General features: G+C 49.6%; 2 protein-coding genes across 4 annotated transcripts in view; one reads left to right on the top strand and one right to left on the bottom strand.

The window, feature by feature from the left end:
* The window catches only part of LOC147017321 (uncharacterized), an 87,149-nt gene extending 69,640 nt beyond the window's left edge, over window positions 1-17,509 (bottom strand). Inside the window, exons 1-2 of one of the 2 annotated variants that reach the window (XM_085846840.1) lie at window positions 17,468-17,509; window positions 470-637 (exon numbers count right to left, since the gene is read on the bottom strand). In XM_085846840.1, coding sequence (XP_085702966.1) covers window positions 470-637; window positions 17,468-17,494 — 195 coding nt within the window. In that variant the 5' untranslated portion in view covers window positions 17,495-17,509. Of the gene's footprint in view, window positions 1-469; window positions 638-2,685; window positions 3,646-17,467 lie in introns of those variants that run through there. The other variant, XM_085846839.1, reaches the window with a different exon arrangement.
* Window positions 1-26,393, top strand: part of MTRF1L (mitochondrial translation release factor 1 like) — a 180,202-nt gene that overhangs the window by 124,775 nt on the left and 29,034 nt on the right. Inside the window, exon 8 of one of the 2 annotated variants that reach the window (XR_015049440.1) lies at window positions 25,623-25,796. Coding sequence is in view for 1 of the 2 variants with exons in the window: in XM_085846847.1 (XP_085702973.1) it covers window positions 25,623-25,709 (87 nt within the window). In the remaining variant the exon portion in view is untranslated. Of the gene's footprint in view, window positions 1-25,622; window positions 26,058-26,393 lie in introns of those variants that run through there. The other variant, XM_085846847.1, reaches the window with a different exon arrangement.

Raw genomic sequence — 26,393 nt, 5'->3', positions numbered from 1 at the left:
ATTTAAAAATCATACAATGTGATTTTCAGGATTTTTGTTTTAGATTCCGTCTTTCACAGTTGAAGTGTACCTATGATAAAAATTACAGACCTCCACGTGCTTTGTTAGTGGGAAAACCTGCAAAATCGGCAGTGTATCAAATACTTGTTCTCCCCACTGTATATATATATATATAAACATATATATATAAATATATATATATATATATATATATATATATATATATATATATATATATATATATATATATATATATATATATATATATATATATATATATCTCCCCCCTCTCTCTTTCTCTCCTCTAAAACATGTGACATCATGTGTTCCAGCCAATAGTAAACAAGTCGACTTGAATTTTGTTTTCCCCGAGCGTAGCACAACACCCTTAGCTTCAGGCTGAATATGTGACGCTTCGAAATAAGAATGCCTTTGCAGTGATGGGTGTGTGAATATGGTTCGAGTTTACCTGCTGACGGTCCAGCCGAACACCATTGTTGCTGCACATCTCTACAAAGGCAGTCACTTCTGATTCGTCGAGTAGGATGTAGATGGGTACCCTGCGTGTGCAGGATGCATCCAGGAGTGCTTGAAAAATATCGACATCCGTGAAAACGTCCATTACAACTGCAACAACCTGGAAATAAATAAAACTTGTGAGCAAACCCCTTGTTTGTTAATATTTATTTCTTGTGATTACTTTGTGTTTTAAAGGCCATGCAGCCAGGCACATTAACAAACACAACCCGTCCCCATCCCCCCCCCCCCAACCAATGAATTTGGTTCAATCTTACGAATAATTTCAATTGTTTGTGTTTGTTACTCTACCACAGTCTCAAACCGTTACACCTCGAAGCCCCAAGTTTTGGGTATAAGTACTTCAGATTTCAGGTACTTAAGTATAAGGCTTTAAGCCACTGCATGTTGGCCTTGAAGTCCGTTTTGTGGCCACAAAAGGCCACTCGAGTGTATATCGGGATGTGGGGTCAGGCAATGTTGCCGCCATCCCACAAGCAAAAGGTAACCACCATGAGGCAACTAACTCCATTGCTTTTCAATGTCCAACACATCCAGAAATCACTGCCAGGAAAAGCTCACCCAGCCAGGCAGCTCCGGATACCCGCCCCCTCGTAACAAATTAGATAGTCCTCAAGTTTATATCTGAAAACAAAGGTTCAGAAGTGTTACGGTTGGACCACAGCATGACCTTCCACTGGGATATCTCATTTGAAGGTGTCTTTGTGGTCAGAACGTGGTACGCACCTTTGATCGTGATATACAATGATGATGTAATGCTCGTACATGAGTTTGTACATGAATTACAAGCAGCACAGAGATATCAGTAGACAATGTACTTTTACATTCATTTATTTGTATGCAGCCTGTGGTTGCTTGGCTGCATCATTTTATAGGGGTGTGGCTGTGCCACTGATGCATTGCCCTCTGTTACCAGCAAGCTGGTACTCATTTCAACAACCTCAGAAGAGCAACAGGCTGAGCCAACCCCACCTGGTGTTAATTCAACAGGAAAAAACAGGGGCTTTAACTCAAGACCCAAAGATCTTGTCAGCCACATTAACCGTTTAGCCAACACCAGGCTTTATTCTTACATGAATGACAGAGACATTTTTGGGATAAAATAAACAAATAAACGTGATTTGAACCTGGGTTCCTCATATCGTGTACCAGGGGTTGAAACAGAACACTATGGAAGTGTTTGTTTTTTTTTTCATTTTTGTGTGATCGTTGTGTTGTATTAACGAGATGAGTCATGTCCTAACCACATTCGTTTGTGTTATTCGTTTCTGTCCTGTGTGGTTGTTTTTTTGTTTCTTTAGGCCAGGGTTAAGAGGACTGCAGCAAGGATGAATTTAAAAAGATAAATAATTGACCTACGTGATGTCGTGACTAAATAACACTTTGAGAACATGGACCACCAAAGTGAATATCCCACCCAGTAAGTTTGGACAAGATCCTGGTGAACCGACACCATTTAAGTATAGAGTAGCCGGAGGCTCGTGAGAAGGTGAGAGTTTCGAGTATAATGACGGATTGTGCCTTTACGGTTGTTGTGACGTGCCTTTGAGTTCTCTTGTCTGGGTTTGATTCCCGACCCGACTATATACTTGTGTTTGTGCTTGGTAAGGCACGGAGTTACATCACTTAAAGTGTGCCGTCCCTCGGATCAATGTTAAGCTGGGTGTCCTGTGTGCCAGCATTAGTTGGCGAACGTTAAAGATCCTAACGTGCCTTTCAGGAAGAGTGGGTGACTTATGGCCGGCATCCTGAACGACTTCCCAATCCTGTCCTGACTTGAAACTGGCACCACCTAATCCGTGACAGAACTTTAAACACGACGGCGAAAAGTAAGAACGAACATTCATGTGAAGATGAGGAGTTGAGGACAACAGTGGTTATAAATAATGCTGGGAGGATCATAAGTAGAACGAGCAGGTCCAATTGTTTGAAGCTCATCCCCTTTGGCATTGTGAAAGGAGTTGAGAAACAGCAACTACAAACGCGTTTAAAACACTGGATTCAGGCAGATATCTAGTGCAGACAAGTAAATGAAAATTGCGGATAAATCAAGAAAGCATTTCAAACAGTTCACGTGTTGTTAGACATCGTGTATGTAACTGCTCCAGCTGGAAGTCGACATGTCACGGGTCCAGGTGATATAGATACCTTGGTGGCTTGTCGGATGAGCTTGAGCGCCACCTGTTTGATCGTGGGAACTCCTTCGGCCAGGGGTGGTTGGAAATAGAGAGTCACGTTGGTCTGCTCGCGTTTTTGAGCGGCTGGCCAGCCCAGGTCCAACTCAGGAATGGAGGTGTCCGAAAGCATCGGCCAATAGGTCCCAGAAGAGGACACGTCCGTCCCGGTATTGATCGCACACTCTCCATTCGTGGAGTCGCACTCTGCGTACCTGGGAGGCTGCGCGTTCTTTTGGATGTACTCCACCTCCGCACGGGACAGGAACGAGTGAGCCTTCTCCTGCTTGAGGACCTTCCTGTACGCCTCCAGACCGTCTGCCACCAGCGTGTCCACCGCCAGCCGAGAGCTCTCTTTGTAAGTGGCCTCGGGGTACTCGGACCGACGGCCGCCCCCGATCGACGAGTTTTGCGAGAGGTGCGCCATGGCCCAGAACCACGAGTGTCGATGCGCACGTCTCGGGAGCACGTTGTTCAGAGACGGCGCTGTCCTTGCTCCAACAAGTCACTGTTCACAACATGACACTTTCGGCTGATGGAGAAGACAGAGGAGCTGAGATGGTGCGGCGCCTTGTGCGTTCAGGGTGCGGTGGGAAGGTGGGAAGGTGGGAACCGCGCCCAGCCCACCGATCTGCTTGCTGGGGGAACCTGTTGCGACAGGTAGAAAGTATTCAGGTTGACAGGCACGCCCAGTGAGGACGTACGAAGTGATGGAGAAAGGGGATCGATGCACACACATATTTATGAGACCGTCTGCGAGGCCCGAGTGTGACCGGCCAAACTCGGGCTCCTCTTGCATAACTCACCGTACACTCATTTATGGGCCATCACTGTCGGACAAAAAAACAACTTTTACACTTCGACAAAGTTTGTATGATTCTCTAATCAGACTACATCCCGGCTTGAAAGCACCTGTCGTATATGGCCACTTCACCTGTCTGATGTGGCTCTTCTTTAAAAAGAAAAAAGGTAAAGTTTATTTACTGCATTGTAATTTTACTATAACTTCGTCCATTTTCAGTATTATAGGGTTGGCAGGCCTACAGGTAAGTATGCATACTCACCTCAAAGTCGTCTTGCCTGGGTTGGAATCCCGACCCAGCTGTAAATTGTCAATGTGTCATCACCGTTGTTTGCAGGCAGGGTGATCCATCAACGTGTGTGACGTCTCTCGGATGGACATTCAACTGGGTGTCCCGTCTGGCGACATGAGTTGGTGGACGTTCAAGATCCCACGGTGTCCTTGTCCTGAGTGGGCGAGCTATCGCCGCGTCGACGGCACACCGAACAAATTACAAGTCCCTGCCCTCACCTTTGTCAAACGTCGCGCCTGTGCAGCCGGTTGGTGAAAGACTTGTGCCAACCCCATTATCACCTCCACCACCAAAGGTGGACGGAGGTTTATATATGGATTCACCAATGTTTGTTACTTGCGAAAATCGAAGAAGTACAGCATATTGATTGGTCACGTGTGTTGTTCTGTCTGTTTGATACTTTCAAAAAAATTGAGTTCAAGTATTTTGGTTGGTCTTGTGCATTATTGTCTGTCTGATTGTTTGTCAATCGCCGACAGGTCACAATGTTAAACCGATCTTCACGAAACTTCACCACATGGTAAAGTTTGTCATGAGGAAGAAGCCTATTGTTTATAAGGTCAAAAGGTTAACATCGGCCAAATGTCAACAACATAGGCCAGATTTCTGAAATTGTCATTTTTCATCCAATTGACTTGAAATTTGAAGATTTGCACATGTAGTCAATTAATTCAACCACTAATTATTGTTAAAGTGAAATTTGTTTTCAGGATTTTGTAAGCATCGTGCTCTGCATATATGCCTGGTGTTGGCTTCATGCTTAGGGTGGTGGGCTTGGCATCCTAGGATCCTGAGTTCAAATCCCACTCGGCTGTTGAATTAATACCAGGTGGGGTTGACTCTGCCTGTCATCCTTCTGAGGTCGGCAAAATGAGTGCCAGCATGCTGGTATCCTGTGTTGGAGTGGTGACCTGTCCAGGATTGTGTCCAATAGCCAATGAGTCTGCTTTGGCAACACCAATGCTCTGCACAGAGTATGATCCTGATAGGTGGATGAGTGGATGGATGGATGGATGGACCATTTTATCCCGAGATGACTCAAAAATTTTCATACTGATCGGATGCCGTTCTACGTATGCAATTGTGACATCATAACGAGGATACATATGATGTCATAACAAATCAAACCCATTCCTCATGACGAGTACATGCTACATGCCAAGTTTCGATTTTTTCCTTGGTGCGGTTTCAGAGATACAGAGGTCCAAAGTTTTTCTGTTTTTCCAATATGGCTACCATACCACGTGACCTATGACATAATAATTATCATTAACATTCTAAATGTGTAGTCGCACCGATGGTGAAAATTTCGTCTCAATCCGACAAGCGGTTGCAGAGAAAAATATGACAGTTCTGTGCCGACAAACAAATGGACCCCAAATGCAATAACCTCTCCTCTGGCGAGGGTAACAAACCACAAGGCAAGGAAGGTGTTTGCTTGAACAAAACAGCTTTTAGCATTTAAAAGCATTTCAAAACATAATTAATACAAAAGCACCAGGGCCTTGAGAAAGTCCTGTGATTCATAAAGCTTTATGATCACCTGACATGGCCATCATGGTTAAGGCAGGCCATTATGCACATTTTATAAGATGGGACATATTGTTGTGGGCCGGGGTTCAGTGGCGATAAACGACCATCAGGGGGAGCAGTAGGGTCGTCTCCACCGAACACCCCGGAATTTGGGTCGTGACGCTCGGATAAGTCTGAAAGGTCACGGGTCCCTTAACGAACCGTGGTCGCCAATATTTCGACAGCATGGGGTAGGGTTAATTGCCTAACTTCAATATACCTAAGTACCCATGTCATCAAATTACCGGGGAAGTCACACCCTCGACGGACTCTGTCGAACCGGGTCGCTCTAGCAACCTCGGTCCGGTGTAACCGAGCGGAATTACCAGAGTCCGTCGGTCCAAACGACAACTTACGGCACACGGCCTCCCTAATTCTCAATACGCACCATGCTGGGTCAATGGGAGAAACGACAGGCAACGAACTGGAACATTTAACAATTGGGACTTTATTTACAATGGGGGGCAATAATCGGGAAGGGAGACAGAGCAGAATTACAACCGAATAAAAGGCAGGCAATGTACATTGAAAAGAAAACACAACAATTCTACTTCGCAGACTGGTCTCTCACACACATACACATACACATACACATACACATACACATACACATACACATACACATACACATACACATACACATACACACAATAAATGGTCTTTATTCGGCCCCTCAGCCCAGAGGGAAGGTGAGCTGGGGGAAACAGAGTCTTGCCGGATACCTTCCCGCCTCGTGCGGTCACACCGGACTCCAACCACCACGGCGGGACTCGAACCCACGTCCCAAAATCCATGGGCCCACGACCCTGGCTGCTTGGCCATCACCACCACGAGGATCCACCACAAATGACCGCAGACCACGACCGAGACCAAGCCACCATGACAGACCAAAAGCAATAGGCCACGATGACTGCAGTACTCTCGTCCTGACAACCACTCGACTCTCTCTTCTCCGGCCACTTGCCTCCTGATTGGACGAGGGGTTGTCGGGCGACCAGTGGCCTAACCTCATTGGTCGGGCCGAACACTCCATCTGGCTAAGGCGGAGTCGGCCCTGAGGTGATGAGCTTCCTGATTGGACAAGGGGCTTCTGAGGTAATGATGCGAAGCACGAAGAAGATTTTTTGGCGATGTAAAAAACCTGACTATAAAAGAAACCCGCAGCGCACACATGAAATTCCTATTAGACATAGGGGACGGGACCCTAACTATAAACACATACTTATCGAAATAACTGAACTGCGGGGGCTGCTGTCTGTTTGTGTGCAGAGGGCTTCCAGATTCGTAACACGACCCCCCCCCTTTTTTACAGATCCGTCCCGAGTCGTGAATTTTCATTTGCCATGCAAGTGTAGGTTCTCCCTCTTGTACGTTTTACCTACTGATCCCCGAGTGCGACATTTGTATACGTCCCAAAAATAAATAACCTAGTGCGCTGCGTAACTAAACTATCAGACTCACACGGACAGCTTAACTAAGATTGCCGGCGCGAAGACAAACATACAGGTGGGTTGAAAAATATTTACAATTCCAAATTATCTATTTACACTAACCATGGCCCAGGACCTGTGATCTGTGAAGAGAAAAAGTCATTTGTGCTGCAATGAACACACTAAAAAAAAATGGATGCATGGGCTGTGCAATGCAGTCCTCATGGAGTGGCTGCCTGTAGGGCAGTCCCTGCAAAACATTGGAGATGAATGGTCCTGGTGCACATGGTTGAGATGGTGACACAGGGGCAATGCAAACAAGGGCAAGCAGGCATGGGCTCAAGGCAAAGGCAGGCAACAAGGCATGGCAAACGCGGACCGGGAGATGCAGCACAACAGGCCGGTATATGAAGCTGGCCGGCCTCTGGTCTGGTCCGTGAGGTTCTGTGGAAGGATGCAGTGGTGTCGGCTGGTCCAGAAACGGGCTCGGACCTACCCTACTGTCTCCCTCCCCCCAACCTTTCGCCTTTGCCTGTCTTTGTCCATACCCACTCCCTTAGTTTGCAACAAGAAAACAAAATTTAGACCCCTTTTTTTTCTTTTATTATTCTAAGTGTCCCTAGCCCCCTTACTGTCTTTTTTCCGGCTAACCTATCCTGTCTGTCTACTCCCAACCCCTATGATCCTTTTTGGAGGGGAATTAGGGAGAGACTAGTGACCTGCCTCGAGGCCCACAGAGTTCAGCAATCTTCCCAAAATGAATCCAGCGGCCTTCAGAGAGTGAAGGGATGGATGGTGCGAAGGGGTACATTTCCTATCTATCCTAGCATTTATTAAACTATCTCTGGGGCTTTTCAAAACACGTCACTTTAAACTATTGGTTCTAGAAATCATGATTCCCGTCGCCTGTGTTGGTGTCCATTATCAATTTGGGCCCTGCCGGCAAATTTTCTCTCGTGCCCTTGGACAATTTCGTGGCTGGGCAGCGTGGCTCAACTGGCAGGGACTTCCAGCTGCTGAACTCTATCTACTGCACCCCCGGGCCCTGAGGCTGTCTCCGAGCCTACCTGCTCCCCATGAACGCGGGGAGTGCCCTTCTTGGCTGCTCCCCCATATATGCCTACATGGCATCGCGGTGCTACGGATCCTGTTTCCGACGGGCCACCCGTGCCCAGTACACTATCCCGGTCTCTTGGACCCATGGCCTACTCTGGCCGACTAGTCCGATGCCCGGGGTGCCCTCTACTCAATGCGCTCATTTTCAACAGCCACGCTCCCAGCCGGTCAATGAACTCTTGCACCCCTCCAAAGGGTATCGTGCCTTCATACACCACCAACAACAGAACGACCTCCTTTTGGTAAATTTAATTAACCCACTAACTAGCATTACACTGACCCCGGGTTCCCTTGGGTGGGATTCACTCCCCCCCCCCCACTCATTCATTCGCTCCATGCATTCCACATTCACTCCATTCACACACTCGGGCCTGCTGACCCACGTTCACTCATTGTATTTCTTTTTCTCTCTCTTTTTTTTCTTTTCACACCACTACAACACTGATACTCTACCGACGTTCCCCTAACTAGTTCGTGCTCCCCGTCATCCCTTACGGCTTACACTAATGCACGTTCCTTTTAACTCTACGTAGCTAATCTACGTCCCCACTGCACATTCCATGTCGGTCCGTGTCTCCCAAATCAATTGCTAATTATAACCTAACATTCCCTCGAACTCGTTCCACGGGCCCCATGAGGCCAGTCTATCTATCGCTAAACCCTTCCCACTAACTAGTGCTCCTATGCCCGGACAGGATCTCCCACATCCTGGCCAGGGCCGTGTACTCGTAGCAAGGCCCCTCGAACCTTGCATCTCCAGGGCGGCGGTTTGCGGCACGCCCGTTCGTCCCTTCCCTTGGACGATACCTGGGGCCTTGTCATTGCCCTGCGCATCGCAACAAACACTCGCTTTCGGGGAATTCCCCACGCGGGACAACGTGCGCCGTTTACCCGGCCTTCGTGCTGCGAGATCCCCTGTGATGTCACTCGCACACCGAACCTGTGCGGCGTGCCGTGCAGGCCAGCTGAGCATATCGTCCTGTGGACACGCTCCGTGCGTTCCGTGAACAGAAAACGCAGCATGCAGCACGTGATGCCCCGCACACGCGCCCAATGGGAACCCCCGTGCTCCAAATTCATCCAACACTCGCCGCCATTTTAACCGTCCACGAGGTCGTCTTATCCCGAAAGCGGAACAATTCCGCAATGGATTCCCTCCACACAGGCGCGTGCGCGAGGGCCGTTCACAAAATGTGGAACGGGCCCTGCACGCGGCGTCTCACGGAGCCGGAGCAGTTGCCGAAATAACTCTATACGGCGCAGAAGGCTCGCCACACCCGTCTCCCGTCTGGATCGGTCCGTCGTCCATTTCCATACACGCACTCACACACGCCATGTTACTCGCACTCCGGGACAATCATACTGGGGGCCTGTATTAGGCCAAGAGACCCCAAAGTGTCTTCCCCCCCCCAAACTCGGCATGTACCCCCTCGCATCACTCAACCGCCCTACCTCATTCAGTCTCACTGGGCCTGCCTGGTCACGATCTGCTTCGAGGAAGCATATTTTCTCCCTCTCTTCCTGAAGGAGGCCATCCTGCCTCTTGCACCGGGTCTCAATACATTCCACCAGCTCCGTTTTAATATCCTTTACCTTCCCCTCCATCCATGCCTGCTCATCTTTTATTTTATTCACCTCGTCCCTCAACTGCTCTATTTCCCCTTGCGTCTCTGCCAATTCTTCTTTCGTCTCGTCCATGTGTTTCTCCAGTGGTTCTCCCAGTTCCTGAGTCTCTGTCTCAGCCTTCCGTCCCAATTCTCTAACTCTTCCCGTCATTTCCTCGTGTCTTACTTTACATCCCTCTTTCATGGATTCCAACTCCCCCCCTTGTTTCCTGCTGGCCTTCTTTTAACTTTTCTATCGCTGTCGTGTTCTTTTCCATTTCTTTCTTTAATTGCCCTTGTCATCTTTTTTACTTTACCCCCTGTCCAAGTTTGTCTACTTCCCGTCCAACCGTCATTATTTTGTCCGTTACCTCTCCCTTACCCGTCTCCATCGCGGACCAAACACCTTCCACACTCCCTTTCAACTCGGTCATCTCCCCACGTACAGTGCCGATCTCCTCTGCCATTTTGCCTTTCACCTCCTCCAACTCTGCCCTCATTGCCTCCTGACCTGCTTGCAGGTTCAAATCCATGCTCTGCATTTCCCCTCGCTGTGTTTGCATATCGCCCCTCATCTCATTCATTTTCTGTAAATTCGCCTCCATTTTGTCGTTTTGTTCTTGCGAATTTGCGTCCATTTTGTTATTTGTTGCTTGTAAATCACCTCTCATTCGGATTTCCATTCCTGCCAGCATTGCCATCAACTGGCCCATGTCAAGTGGCCCTGATGAAGCCAGTTCGCCAGGGAACGGGGGGGGGGGGGGTGGGTGGGATGGGGATTTGATGCAGGGGGCGCTCATGCGCCGCCCATCCCGCACCCATTACTTCTGGCTCTGGGTCCGATCGCGGGAAAGTTCTTGCATGAGAGTTTCGTCCTGGGCCATTGGTTCCTCTAAACCTACCTGAGCCGGCTCATCTTGGCTCGCCATGGTGCGTATTCAGAATAATTTAAATGCTCGCAACTTGGAGGGAACGGTGGGGGGGGGGGGGTTGCTCCGCACACCCCTGATTCGACTCCCGTGAATTTCTCTATGGAGGCAGAGGGGCCGAATCGCACTCCTGATCACCAATTTGTTGTGGGTCAGGGTTCGGTGGCGATAAACGACCACCAGGGGGAGCAGGAGGGTCGTCTCCACCGAACACCCCAGAATTTAGGTCGTGACTCTCGGATAAGTCCGAAAGGTCACGGGTCCCTTAGCGGACCGTGGTCGCCAATATTTCGACGACGTGGGGTCGGGTTAATTGCCTAACTTCAATATACCTAAGTACCCATGTCGTCAAATTACCGGGGAAGTCACACCCTCGACGGACTCCAGCGACCTCGGTCCGGTGTAACCAAGCGGAATTACCAGTCCGTCGGTCCAAACGACAACTTACGGGACACGGCCTCCCTAATTCTCAATACGCACCGTGCTGGGTCAATGGGAGAAACGACAGGCAACGAACTGGAACATTTAACAATTGGGGTTTTATTTATAATGGGGGGGCAATAATTGGGAAGGGAGACAAAGCAGAGTTACAACCGAATAAAAGGCAGGCAATGTACATTGAAAAGAAAACACTTAACAATTCTACTTAGCAGACTGGCGCCGCGCGCGCATATGCACACACGCGCGCGCATATGCACACACGCGCGCGCATATGCACACACACATGCGCGCATATGCACACACACGCGCGCATATGCACACACACGCGCGCATATGCACGCACACACACACACACACACACACACACACACACACACACACACACACACACACACACACACACACACACACACACACACACACACACACACTAAATGGACCCCGTGGGTCTTTATTGGGCCCCTCAGCCCAGAGGGAAGGCGAGCTGGGGGAACAGAACCTGGCCGGGTACCTTCCCGCCTCGTGCAGTCACACCGGACTCCAACCACCATGGTGGGACTCGAACCCACGTCCCAAAATCCACGGGCCCACGACCCTGGCTGCTCGGCCACCACCACCACCAGGAGCCACCGCAAAGGACCGCAGACCAAAACTGAGACCAAGCCACCACGACAGACCAAAAGCAATAGGCCACGATGACTGCAGTGTTCTCGTCCTGACAACCACTCTATTCTTTCTCTTCTCCGGCCACTCGCCTCCTGATTGGATGAGGGGTTGTCGGGCGACCAGTGGCCTCCCCTCATTGGTCGGGCCGAACACTCCATCTGGTGAAGGTGGAGTCGGCCCTGAGGTGATGAGCTTCCTGATTGGACAAGGGGCTTCTGAGGTAATGATGCAAGCACGAAGGAGATTTGTTGGCGATGTAAAAACCGGACTATAAAAGAAACCCGCAGCACACACATGGAATTCCCATTCGACATAGGGGACAGGAACCTAACTATAAACACATACTTATCGAAATAACTGAACTGCGGGGGCTGCTGTTTGTTTGTGTGCAGGGGGCTTCCAGATTCGCAACAATTTTTTTCACTTCCACACCTTCATACGCCAGCAAGAGAACCAGATCTCCAGTGACATCATAATCCGTGTTCGCACTCCAGCAAGAGAACCAGATCTACAGTGACGTCATAATCCACATTCGCACTCCAGCAAGAGAGCCATATCTCCAGTGACGACATAATCCATGTTCGCATTCCAGCAACAGAACAAGGTCTGCAGTGACGTCATAATCCATATTCGCACTCCAGCAAGAGAACCAGATCTAGTGACATCATAATCCACGTTTGCACTGCAGCAAGAGAACCAGATCTACAGTGACGTCATAATCTGCTTTCACACTCCAGCAAAAGAATCAGATCTGCAATGACGTCATAATTCGCATTTTGCTTCTCAAGCACACGATCTGTTGTGATGTCGCAATCAGCAGGGATGTTGTGACCACTGGATCACGTGCCAAGCAATCGAACAATCAGTCACGTGACGTGCCCTTTGTTCTCCCGACGATATAAAGCCCTGAAAAGGAAAAGAGCAATCACTTTGTGTGGAGCTCTCTTGCTCGAAGCACCATTCTGGGTCTTGGGAACTTATATGGTTTCGTCGTCGGGTACATAGCACTGCTTTGCAAAGCGTACTGGAATCAAGGGGAGAGTGTTCCATGATCAAACTAGAATGGGCACTCGGTAGAGCGCATACCTTCGCCTCCGCTACTTTTTTGTTCTTGGCATGAGAGTGGGGGGAACACAACAGTGAACATTTTGGTGTTGGTTTCATGCAAATCGGTTTTGATTTGACCGTGCTATGACAAAAACCGCATATTTTGAAAGGTCGTGACCCCACTGACCTTTGACCCCCAACTGCTAACAAGGGTAATGACGTAATTGTGTCATGTCGCCCATCACAAGATTTGGCAATGAATTCTGAACATTTTGGCATCGGTTGCATGCCAATTAGATCAAAATTGACCGCGCTATGGTAAAAATACGAATTTGACCTTTCCGTGACCTTGACCTTTGACCCGATCGCTCCCAAAATCTAATCAAATATTCCTTGGATAATAACCCATCATCCCACCAAATTTCAAGCCATTTGGTTTAATACTTTCTGAGTTATGCGAATAACACACACACACACACACACACACACACACGCACACACACACACACACACACACACACACACACACACACACACACACACACACACACACACACACACACACACACACACAAATAAATAAACAAGCAGTCATAGACTGGTACTTACGAAATCGTCAACTTGACCACTGACCTTGTCTTATAAAAGCTGTCTCGAGAGAACATAGCGGACGCAAACCAGAAGTTTCTAAGATGATTCTGTACCAAACCATCAAAAATCGAATATTTGACCTTGCTGTGACCTTGACCTTTGACCGATTTTGACCAAAATCTAATCAGCACGAGCCATCACCCTCCTGAATCACGTGGTGTAATTTGACATTGGTAGCTTCTTCCGTTCTCGAGTTATCGTGCCTACAAACTAACAAACAAACAGAAATGGAAGGCATCAATATACTTACGAAATCTTTAGATTTCGTAAGTAATAAATACACAGCGACCAATACATAACCTTTCGCAGAATGCGAAGGTAATCAAGGGGAGTCCATTACCAAGCAGTTTTTAGAGTGCTTGCTAAGCAAGCACTCCGTCGCAACGGTTGATGAGGAACGGCTGGCACGGCGAGCGCTGCACAAGCCACTTAGTAATGGAACACAGCCCGAGCTGTACGTGTTGTTTTTGTTTTCCGGCTTCTCTCTCTGTTCGTGGCTTCTTTCTTTCTTTGTGTTTGTGTTTGTATATTTGTTTGTTCGTGTACTTGTGTTTGCGTCTGATACCGTTCATCGAAGTGGATGTTAAACTGGGATCAAATCAATGAAATGTATCGATTTCACATTTAAATTCTTATACAAATAAATAGGTCCTTCGTTGAGATGGAAACGTTTATACAAATAAGTAAATAAATAATTCAATGTGGTGCGAAGGTCGAATGCACATAAATTAAGAAATCAAATGAGTATTGTTGTAGTGCCGGGTTCGGGGGTGAGGAATGACCGCCAGATGGAGCAGTTGGGCCGTCTCCCCTCCGAACACCCGGAATTGAATGTCGTCACTCCGGATAACTCCGAAGTCGACGGGTCGCTGAATGGACCTTGGACGCCAATATTTTGACCGCACTGGTGAGGGTCTTTTTGTCTGATTCCAATTTACCTAATTAGCCGTGTGGTCGAGCTACCGGAGAAGCCACACCCTTGGCCGGCTTTTCCCGAACCGAATCGCTGTTACCGACTCGGATCCGGTGTAACCGAGCGGGAATTACCAAAGCCGTGCTGGTCTAAATAACAATCTACGGCACAATAGGCCTCACTATAACTCAAACCCAAACCATGCTCGGCCAATGAGAGAAAGCACAGAAAACGAGCTGGTACATTTAACAACAGGGTTTATTTTACAAATAATAATCAGGGAGGGAGACACAGAGCAGGGTTAAACCGACTAAAATGTAATGTACAATCAGCAAGGCACTGATGCAGTTCTACTTATAGGACTGGCCACAGACAGACACACACACCCAAACATAAATGGCGCCAACATTTAGCTTCTTCTTCAATATTTAGCCAATAACAGCTTCTTCTTTGATGGGGTGGAGTCAGAGCTCCGAGGCAAGGGGGCTCCGCCCACGTCCGTAGTCAGAAACACGTGTGTTATGGCGCCGTGGTTTGAAGTGAAAGCTGGGTGGGTGAAGAGCTTTTTTTCCCGCAGAGTGGGAGGAGTGACGTGAGGGTTTTGTTGGCGTTGGTAGATTTAAAGATGTAAAAAACCTGACTATAAAAGAAACCCGCAGCACACACATGAAATTATCCCATTAGACATAGGGGAGGGATGCCAACTATCCACATATACTTAACGAGATAACTGAACTATGGGACTGCTGACTGTCTGTCTGTGCAAAACGCTTCCAAATTCATAACACGACCCCCGTCCCCTTTTTATAGACTCGTCCCGAGTTGTCAATTTTCGTGTGCCATGTAGGTGTCGGTTTTTCCCCCCCCAACCCCCCCCCCCCCGAGTACATTTTACCTATGGATCCCTGAGTGTGACATTTGTATACATGTCCCAAAAATAAATAACCTAGTGTGCTGCGTAACTAAACTAACAGACTCACTCAGACAACTTAAATAATATTGCCGGCGCTAACACAAACAAACAGGTGGGGTTTTAAAGATTATATACATTTCCTACTATTTACACGAACCATGGCCCAGGACCTGTGAACTGTGGGAAAAAGGCACAGCAAAGCCAATCATTTTGCAGGTCAAATGCAGTCCCTGTGGTGTGGCTGCCCGCAGGACAATCTTTGCAAAACTTGAGGAGATGGTCCGAGCGCACATGTTGGAGATGGTTGACATGGGGGAAATGCAAACAAGGGCGAGGCAGGCATGGGGTCAAGGCAAAGGCAGGCAAACGATGCATGGCAATGCGAATGCGGAGCAGCAGATGCAGCACAAACAGGCCGGCATATGAAGCTTGCTGGCCTCTGGTCTGGTCCGTGAGGTTCTGGAGGGAGTGCGGTGGTGCCGGCCGCTCCGAAAACGGGCTCGGACCTACCCTACTGTCTCCCCCCAACTTATCGCCTTTGCCCGTCTTTGTCCATACCCACTCCCTTAGTTTGCAACAACAAAATTTAGACTTCCCCCTTTTTTTTCCTTTTTCTTTCTTTTATAATTCCAAGTGTCCCTAACCCTCCTACTGTCCTTGTCCAGCTAACCTATCCTACCTGCCTTCTCCCAACCCCTAAGATCCTTCTTGAGGGGAATAAGGAAGAGACAGGTGGATCTGTCTCGAGGCCCAATGGAGCCTCAGAATAGCCTCCACAGATTTCAGCAATCTTTCCAAGGTGGATCCAACAGCCGACGGAGAGCGAAGGGGTGGATGGTGTGAAGGGGTACACATTTCCTATCTGTCCTATCCTTTATTAAACTTTAAGCTGTCCCCGGGGCTTTTCAACACGCCTGTCTCTTTAAACTATTTGTTCGAGAAACCATGATTCCCGTCGCCTGTGTTGGTGTTCGTCATTAATTTGGGCCTGGCCCGCAAATTTTCTCTCGTGCTTTTGCACAATTTCGTGGCTGGGCAGCGTAGCTGACTTGGCAGGGATTCCCGTCTGCCGAACTTTAACTACGGCACCCCCGGGCAGCCGAGGCTGTCTCCCAGCCTACCTGCTCCGTATGAAAGCGGGGAGTGCCCTTCCTCGCTACTCCCCTGTATATGCCCACGTGGCATTTTGGTGCTCCAGGTACCATTCCGAGGGTCGCCCGTGCCCATTTCTCTATCCCGGTCGCTTGGACCCATGGCCTACTCTGGCCGACTTCTCCGTGCCCGGGGTGCCCTCCACTCAGTACTCATCTTTCCATAGCCACGCTCTCAGCCGGTCAATGAACTCCTGCACCCTTAAAAGAGGTATCGTGCCTTCTTCCAACACCAACAAAACGACCTCCTTTTGGTAAATTTAACTAGCATTACACTGACCCTGGGTTCCCTTGGGTGGGATTCACTCCTCACCCCAATTATTCATTCGCTCCATGCATTCCACATTCGCTCCATGCATTCCACATTCGCTCCATGCATTCCACATTGACTCCACTAACACACACGGGCCCTGCGAGGCTCACCACACACACCAACCCTGCGAGGCTCACCATACACACGGGCCCTGCGAGGCTCACCACACACACGGGCCCTGCGAGGCTCACCACACACACGGGCCCTGCGAGGCTCACCACACACACGGGCCCTGCGAGGCTCACCACACACACGGGCCCTGCGAGGCTCACCACACACACGGGCCCTGCGAGGCTCACCACACACACGGGCCCTGCGAGGCTCACCACACACACGGGCCCTGCGAGGCTCACCACACACACGGGCCCTGCGAGGCTCACCACACACACGGGCCCTGCGAGGCTCACCACACACACGGGCCCTGCGAGGCTCACCACACACACGGGCCCTGCGAGGCTCACCACACACACGGGCCCTGCGAGGCTCACCACACACACCGACCCTGCGAGGCTCACCACACACACCGACCCTGCGAGGCTCACCACACACACCGACCCTGCGAGGCTCACCACACACACCGACCCTGCGAGGATCACCACACACACGGGCCCTGCGAGGCTCACCACACACACCGACCCTGCGAGGCTCACCACACACACGGGCCCTGCGAGGCTCACCACACACACGGGCCCTGCGAGGCTCACCACACACACGGGCCCTGCGAGGCTCACCACACACACCGACCCTGCGAGGCTCACCACACACGGGCCCTGCGAGGCTCACCACACACACCGACCCTGCGAGGCTCACCACACACACCGACCCTGCGAGGCTCACCACACACCGACCCTGCGAGGCTCACCACACACACCGACCCTGCGAGGCTCACCACACACACCGACCCTGCGAGGCTCACCACACACGGACCCGGCGGCGTCGCCATCGGGACTCGCTCCGCGAACAGCACTCGCGGCCTGCAGCACGTCGGCCTCCGAACACGTGATCACATGGGGTCACGTGCTTTCCAAATTCACACCATTCACTTCGTCGCCATTTTATCCGTCCGCGCTGGTGTCTTGGACCAAGCGCGGAACGTTTTAACGCCGGCTCCCGATCACGAAAACATGCGCGCCTGGGCCGTTCGCAAAACACGGAACGGATTTTGCACGGCCTCACCGGCCTCAGCTCGTCACGGCCTCACCGACCTCACCTCGTCACGGCCTCACCTCGTCACGGCCTCACCTCGTCACGGCCTTCCTCACCTCGTCACGGCCTGCCTCGAGGGAGCATACCGTCTCTCCTCGTTCCTGTGGGAGGTCAGTCTGACCATCGCATTGGGTCTCGTCACATTCCCCAAGCTCAACCCCAATGTCCCCTACCAGCTCCACTCGTGTGTGCTCCTCTTTTACTTTAGTTTCGTGCAATTTGTCCCCCTCTTTTGATTTCTGCGTCTCCATCATTATTTCTAAATCCTGCGTCTCCCCTTGTGTCCCTGTTACTATTTCTGTCATCCCCTGCTCGAGTTTACCGGTCTCTCCCCCAATTATTACGGCGTCGCTCGTCCCCTCGACCTTGCCCGTTTCCACCGCGGTCCGAACAACCGTTACACTCCCCCCTGACTCGGTCGTTCCTCCACGTGCAGGCGCCATTTTCCAGTCCACGCTCTGCATTTCACCTCCTCCAGACTCGCCTGCAGGTTTAACCCCATGCTCTGCATTTCACCTCCTCCAAACTCGCCTGCAGGTTTAACCCCAGGCTCAGCATTTCACCCCTCATGTTTCGTGCGCTCGCATCTATTTTGTCATGCAAATCCTCCCTCAGTTCTTGCATGTTTGCATCCATTCTTCACGCATTCGCATCCATTTGTTTTTGTAAATCCCTTTTCAGTGCTTGCGCATTCGCATTCATCATGTTTCTCATCATTTCCAGGAACCAGCCCATCTCAAATGATCCTGACGAAGCCGATTCGCCTCGGTCGGGCACGGATCCGCCAGGGGTCGGGGGGAGGGGGGAAATTTGACGGAGGGGAAGGCGCCATACGCCGCCCCTCCCGCTCCCATTACGATCTCTGGGTCCAATCGCGGGGGGGGGGGGGGAGCATCTTATTGCATGAAGATGTCGTCCTGGACCATGGAATCCCCTAAGCTTAGGTCTAAACCCACCTGCTCCAGCCCGTCTTGGCCCGCCATGATTCGTGTTGAGAATAATTTAAACGCTCTTAATTTGGAGGGAACGGAGGGGGGGTGGGGGGGGGTTTGCTCCGCGCACCCCTGATCCAAATCCTGTGAATTTCTTTGTGGAGGCGGATGCGTTCTCGTCCCACGCCTGACACCAATTGTGGTGCCGAACCCTGTAAATTTCTCAATATAGGCGGAGGGTCCGTATCTACACTCCTGACACCAATTATTGTATTGCTGGGTTTGGGGGTGAGGAACGACTGCCAGATGGAGCAGTTGGGCCGTCTCCCCTCCGAACACCGGGAATTGAAGGTCGTTACTCCAGATAACTCCGAAGTCGACGGGTCGCATAATGGACCGTGGACGCCAATATTTAAACCACGTGGTTAGGGTCTTTTTGTCTGATTCCAATTTACCTAATTAGCCGTGCGGTCTAGCTACCGGGGAAGCCACACCCTTGGCCGGCTTTGTCCGAACAGAATCGCTGTTACCGACTCGGATCCGGCTTAACCGAGTGGGAATTACCAAAGCCGCGCCGGTCCAAATAACAATGTACGGCACAATCGGCCTCACTATTACTCAAACCCGAACCATGCTAGGCCAATGACAGAAAGCACAGAAAACGAGCTGGTACATTTAACAAGAGGATTTATTTTACAAATAATAATGAGGGAGGGAGACACAGAGCAGGGTTAAATCGACTAAAATGCAATGTACAATCAGCAAGGCACTTATGCAGTTCTACTTATGGGACTCTCCACAGACACACACACACACACCCAAACAGAAATGGCACCAACTGGCCTTTATTCGGACCCTCCAGCCACGGAGGATAGGCAAGCTGGGGGATAGAGTTTAATCGGGTACCTGGCCGCCTCGTGCGGTTTTACCGACCCGCACTTGTGTAGCTCGGAGTCCGTAGAAGGGAACGGGGATCCCCAGCTCGAGCGCTCCAACACAACCCACCACGGTGGAAGTCGAACCCGCGAACCGAAATGCAACGAGCGCAGCTAGGATCCTACGAACGACCCGGCCAGCCACGAACGATGACAGACGGCCAGGAGAGCCCAGCAGACCAGAAGCAAGGAACGACCTCCAAGGAACCAAGGAACCCCCTGGATACAGCTCGCGATCCTTCTTATCCCTCCCCCGTGCGGGGTGGAAGGATCCGCTCTCAGGTAACTCGCCTCCAAATTGTACGGGGCGTTTTCGGGTGTCGTGGTGGCCACCCTCGATTGGAGGAGGGGCGTGTCGGTGCTCCTCCCCTAAGAGAGGCCCTGTTGTCCTCTCCAGTGTCGACAGGGGACATTCTTCTTTGATGGGGCAGTCAGAGCTCCGAGACCAGGGGGCTCCGCCTACATCTGGTCAGAAACACATGCGTTATGGCACCGTAGTGTGAAGTGAAAGTTGGGCGGGTGAAGCGCTTGTTCACCCGCAGAGTGGGAGAAGGAGTGACGTGAGGGTTTTGTTGGCGTTGGTAGATTTAAAGATGTTAAAAAACCTGACTATAAAAGAAACCCACAGCACACACATGAAATTAACCCATTAGACATAGGGGAGGGATTCTAACTATCCACATATACTTAATGAGATAACTGAACTATGGGACTGCTGACTGTCTGTGTGCAAAAGGCTTCCAAATTCGTAACAGTCTATTTGACCCCCATGGACTGTTATGGTGCGGAGTGACATTGGGGAATAAGCTCTCAATGTCTATAAAACACCAACTGCAATTGGTCAGCGTCTCAAACAGCCTCTGACAAGCCTCGCATCAACCTCGTGGCGGCGTTGTTTTCACGAACACCAGGTGCCGACGAACTTCCAACATACCTCTTCAAGGTAGTTGGGAAGGAGACAATCAAAATTTTAACAGCTGTCTGGACACAGATCTGGAGCAGGATGGATTGTATCTTCTACTATTTAAATGTATGAGGTGTGTGTGTGTGTGTGTGTGTGTGTGTGTGTGTGTGTGTGTGTGTGTGTGTGTGTGTGTGTGTGTGTGTGTGTGTGTGTGTGTGTGTGTGTGTGTGTGTGTCGTTGCTCGTTATCTCCATTTGCGGTGTTAAGATGGAACGAAGTCCTCCCAGGACTCAAAGTATCCACCTCTGCTTTGGTAAGGGATCACAGTTCATGGACCAAGCTGTTCAACTTTGTTGTTCTCAGGGTTTCGTTTGGAGAGCTCTTTTGAGGATCATCACCGAATCCAGACTACCTCCAGTTGTAGTTCGTTTGTGGTAATATTCCCAAGGATGCTTTTTAAAATCTCAGTGAAGTTCTTTATTATTATTCCTGTTGCTCCAATTATCACTGATCGTGTAATTTTGATTCTCTTCAGCTCCCAAGATCTCTTGATCTCTTTTTTGAGGTCCTGATATTTGGTCATTTTCTTGATTTCTCCATTATTTAAGCCAAAATCGCTGGGTACTGATATCTCCATCAGCAATGCTGTCTTTTCCTTTTTGTTCCGACTACTAGAATTTTAAAAGTGATTCTTCACCATTGAGAGAAAGCGCCAAAAACGATATATAGCACGATATCTCAAAAAACTGTGGACGGATTCGGATGAAACTTGGTGGACATGTTGGGTGTTTGACAAGGAAGAGTTGATTCAATTTTGGTGAAGATCCGAATCCGGATCTGATAATTTTTTTCGTGATTCTTCACCATAGTGGGGCAACTTAGCTAAATATAGCATAACAATTGTGCATTTTGTGAGGAAAGCACCGAATTTGGCAGACTGGTAGCCTATCATATTGTTGTGGTTACCAAATTCGCAAACCACCATTCAGGTCCCTTAGGTGAGGTATCTCGGTAAGTACATGTGTAGTTAGGCCCAAACCCGTTGTCTAGTGGGAATACATGTCATTTATGCGTGCTGCGACTCTTCAGGATAGCCGTTTTTCTTTTACTATCTTTATTTTGGACCAACCGCCATTGTTACCACCACCGACCACCACCAACCACCGCTTCACCACAACCGCCACGACCTTCACGTCACACCTCGCAACCGTCGCATCGCCACCGTTCTTGCGCCGCTTGTGGGTACCGGTGTTGGACTCGTGCAGGGCGCGCGCCGAACAGCGTGTACAAAATCACGGATTTTGTGCTTCAAAAACGGATCAAAAACGACACACGCCCACTTTTTGCCGTCCAATCGGTGAGCGAAGGGCGAATTGGCCCCGCCCCCAGGGCGTTGGAGGGCGATCGATATATGCAAATTTATGGATCATAATATTGTTGCGGATTTCGCACCCGCCGGCGTGCTGACGGCCACGTAACTCGAATCGCGGCACGTCGCCCACCAGACGGGTAGGCCCGACCCGGTCTCGGCCTCAGGCCCGCCTCATCCTTGAGGGTATTCTTTTCCTTGGTTTTGGGTATGTGTTGTCGGCGCCGTCTGTGAAGTAAAATTGTATAAGTGTTGCCGTGTGCTCGTGTAATCGGTATTAGATCTGCATTGTCGCATTTGCTTTTTGTGTAAATTGCATTGTGTTTTTCTTTTCTGTGTGCTTTTGGTGGAATTGAATATTTGTGCTTTCCGTTCGTCGCGAATAAATGTGCTTTGTGTTGAACTGTTTCCCGCTTCGCTTCGTCATTTCCTTCATTGAATCCTCATCTTGCTTCACGTAAAGGGTTGGTAGTGGGCTGAATACGCCCGATAATTAATCGAACCGTCGAGGTCGACGATAACACCGCTCGGTTATCCCGATAGTACGGAACGGGTCGCTTAAGTGGCCCGTGTCCGAAGTCGACCTGCGGCGAGGTGCGATCGCCTGGTCTACCCTCCGCGTGGGTACTTAGGTAGGTCGAATTTGGCGAGCAACCCTATCCCACGCGGAGGGTAGACCGGGCGATCGCACCTCGCCGCAGGTCGACTTCGGACACGGGCCACTTAAGCGACCCGTTCCGTACTATCAGAATAACCGAGCGGTGTTATCGTCGACCTCGACGGTTCGATTAATTATCGGGCGTATTCAGCCCACTACCAACCCTTTACGTGAAGCAAGATGGGGATTCAGTGGAGGAAAAGACGAAGAGAAGCGGGAGAACAGTTCAATAATAAAGCACATTTATTCGCGGCATACGGGAAACACACATATTCAATTCCACCAAAAGCACACAAAAAAAAGAAAACACAATTCCATTTACACAAAAAGCAAATATAAAAGCGAAAACAATGCAGAGCTAATACCGACTACCGAGCACACGGCAACACTTATACAATTCTACTTCACAGACAGAAAAAATAGAGGAGAGACAACACATACCCAAAACCAAGGAAAGAATACCCTCAAGGATGAGGCGGGCCTGAGGCCGAGACCGGGTCGCGCCTACCCGTCTGGTGATGAGACGCGGAGCGGCGATGGCGCCTCACTCCGCGGGCCTCGCGGACAGTGTCTGGCAGGGGGTGGGAGAGGGGCCCCCTTGGTCGCACTATCTCAGCGCGGGGGGGAAACAGGAGGGGGTTGCTGATGCTCGGGGTATAGAGGATCTTTATTATCCCTGGTGTGCGTCTCCACCTCGGCCAGGTCGCGCTGCCGGCCTCCCTCGGGCGTGCAGCTCCCGGCACCGACGCGAGCACCCCCTCGTCTGTCCTTCGCCGCTGCCGCCTCTCCGCCTCTGGACTCTCCGACTCTGGGGAGGCCATTCTGAGGCTTCATTGGGCCTCGACACAGGACGTTAGCTCTCCCTTGTTCCCCTCCGGGAAGGGAACGTAGGGGTTGGGAGTAGGCTAGGTGACAGGATAGGTTAGCCGAACAAGGACGATAAAGGGGGTTAGGGGACGATTTATAGTGGGGAAGGAAAAAAAAAAAAAAAAAAAAGTTGGGGCTAAATTGGGGTTTGACAAATTAAGGGAGTGGGTATGTACAGTGACAGGCAAAGGCGATAGGTGGGAGGGAGACAAGTAGGTAGGTCCGAGCCCGCCTTCCAAGTGGCCAGCACCACCGCACTCCCTCCACCAACCTCCACGGAACGGCAAAGGCTGGCCAGCTTCATCTGCAGCTGTGGTACTTCAAGGCCTGTGCCGGCCAGTTCATCTGCGGGCTGTGTTTGCCTGCAGCGGCCTTCTTCTGCGGGCTGTGTTTGCCTGATCACCTTTGCCATGCCATGCCCACTGCCCATGTTCACCAGCCCCGTTCAATTTTTGCTTTGCCCCCCCCTGTTCATTTCCATGTGCGCCAGGATCCGCAAGGCAACAGTTTGCAAGCTGCAAGAACTGCCCTGTTGGCAGCTACAACATGGGCCTGCAGTGGCGGCCCGTGCACCGTGTTTGTGTTCATGCATCCATTCGTTGTGTTCATTGCGTGTGCCACTTGAGCTGGCACGGAGACTGCGTTTGTGCAGCCCATGCACCGTTGTGGTTCACTGCGTTCAGTTCAAAAGGGAAGGCCTTGGACTGCGTGTGAGCAGCCAGCCACGTTCCCTGTCACCTGCATTGTTTTGAGCCAGAGACTGCATGTGGGCAGCCTGGCTCCCTGCTAACTGTTTTCTTTTGCATATATCGATCGTCCTGGAGGCGGGGCCAAATCGCCCCTCGCTCACCGATTGGACGGCAAAAAGTGGGCGTGTGTCGTTTTTGATCCGTTTTTGAAGCACAAAATCCGTGATTTTGTACACGCTGTTCGACACGCGCTCTGCACGAGTCCAACACCGGTACCCACAGCGGGGCAAGAATGGTGGCGATGCTACGGTTGCGAGGTGTGACGGGAAGGTCGTGGCGGTTGTGGTGAAGCGGCGTTTGTGGTTGGTGGTTGATGTTGTGGTTGTGGTGGTAATCATGGCGGTTGGTCCAAAATAAAGATAGCAAAAGAAAAACGGCTATACTGAAGAGTCGCAGCACGCATAAATGACATGTATTCCCACTAGACAACGGGTTTGGGCCTAACTACACATGCACTTACCGAGATACCTCACCTAAGGGACCTGAATGGTGGTTTGCGAATTTGGTAACCACAACAATATGATAGGCTACCAGTGTGCCAAATTTGGTGTTTTCCTCACAAAATGCACAATTGTTATGCTAAGTTGCCCCACTACCATTGAGAGATAGCGCTAAACTGATATATCGTAGGATATCTCAAAACGTTGTGGACGGATTCGGATGAAACTTGGTGGATACGTTGTGTGTAACCACGACAAACTGATATGATTGTGGTGAAGATCCGGATCCAGATACAGTTATTAAATTTTTTAAGTGATCTTCACCATTGAGAGATAGGGCAAAAAATGATGCAGTACTATATAACATGATATTTCAAAAATGTATTGGGCCCGATATGTTCTCATGGATCGGGCATTACGTGGCGGAGGTATGTGCTCTTCCGAGTGCCCTTCTAGTTCATAATATTATGTTGTGTTTGAATTGCTCCAGCTCTGGAATACCTTCAAAGACAAACACATGCTCACCAATAACAATGTACTCCTCCTTTCTGTTACCTCATTGGATTTACACGTGTAAGTGCTAATACAAAATACAGTACATGTATTCGTGTATTTTTGTTATCACTACCTACATTGAAAATGAAGTACATGTACATGTTCACAGGTTTGAATCGGAAAACAGAAAATTGTGGTGCACTCCACATTTAGGTTTCTCAACAGTGATTTCAGAACATGTAAATTGACCCTTGATAATCTCTTTAATTTTCAACAATTAAATTATCTCTACAACAGTATACAAGTAATTTGCTGCGATCTATATCACCCAAGTGTACACAAATTTACAAGATGTCACAATGAAAAATTTTGATGCAGCTTTGAATGATGTGGATAATGACTACATATACTAGCAGGGTATGCTTACACATTTCCCCATTGTCTCGGATCGCTCATCTGCATTATTTTTTTTTCATTTATGGATGTTGTCCGACGATTGTTATTTTTTTTTCCCAGTGCACCGGCTTTGATGTCCATCCATCCATTGGGATCATACTCTGTGCAGAGCGTTGGTGCTGCCTAAGCAGTCTCCTTGGCTATTGAGCACAATCCTGGACTGGTTGCCACTCCGACTTGGCCCCTCCATTAATAGTTGGTCGGGATTTAACTCAATATCGACAATTCAGGCAAGTGTGCATACCTCTCGGCTATCCTGTCCACTGATTATACTGAAAAAGACATCAGCAAACTTGAAAGCTTTGAGTAATCTACTCCATTATCATAAATACAGCTTGTATGGCTGTAGATATGTCAGCAGTATTCACTCGTCGATTGGTCGCAGCACTAACCAATTGGGTGTGAGTTTTTCTCAGTATCATTATAGGTGTCTATTTTATTATCAGTTCTATCAGCATAAGTAAACTGTCCATCTCAGTGGTGTGGCAAATCACATGCTTTCCTCACCTTGTTTTACCTCACTTCTCAACTGTGATTACAATATTGGTGATTACGGTGCGGTGTCTTTATCCCAAGCTTTCCTCACCTTGTGATTATTATATTGATCGCAGTGCTATCCTTCACAATTTTACGTTTCTTTAACTCCCTGGACACGAAGCGGCCATCCGTGTTCGGTGGGCCGATATGGGTGCCCGCTGGTGAATATAACAATGAATCAGAAATATCCATTAGAAAGAAAGACAATGATTGCAGTGATGCAGTTTCAGGGAGAAAAAAAGTTTGATTAGTATAATTAGAAGTTAAAACAATTGGGCAGAACACTGTGTTTTG

Source organism: Eptatretus burgeri, chromosome 11 (assembly GCF_056783735.1).
Source record: "Eptatretus burgeri isolate ZD-2024b chromosome 11, Ebu_testis_v1, whole genome shotgun sequence".
NCBI classification, from domain to species: Eukaryota; Metazoa; Chordata; class Myxini; order Myxiniformes; family Myxinidae; genus Eptatretus; species Eptatretus burgeri.
The sequence above is the reverse complement of the archived record's forward strand: the minus strand, read 5'-3'. Positions and strand labels throughout refer to the sequence as shown.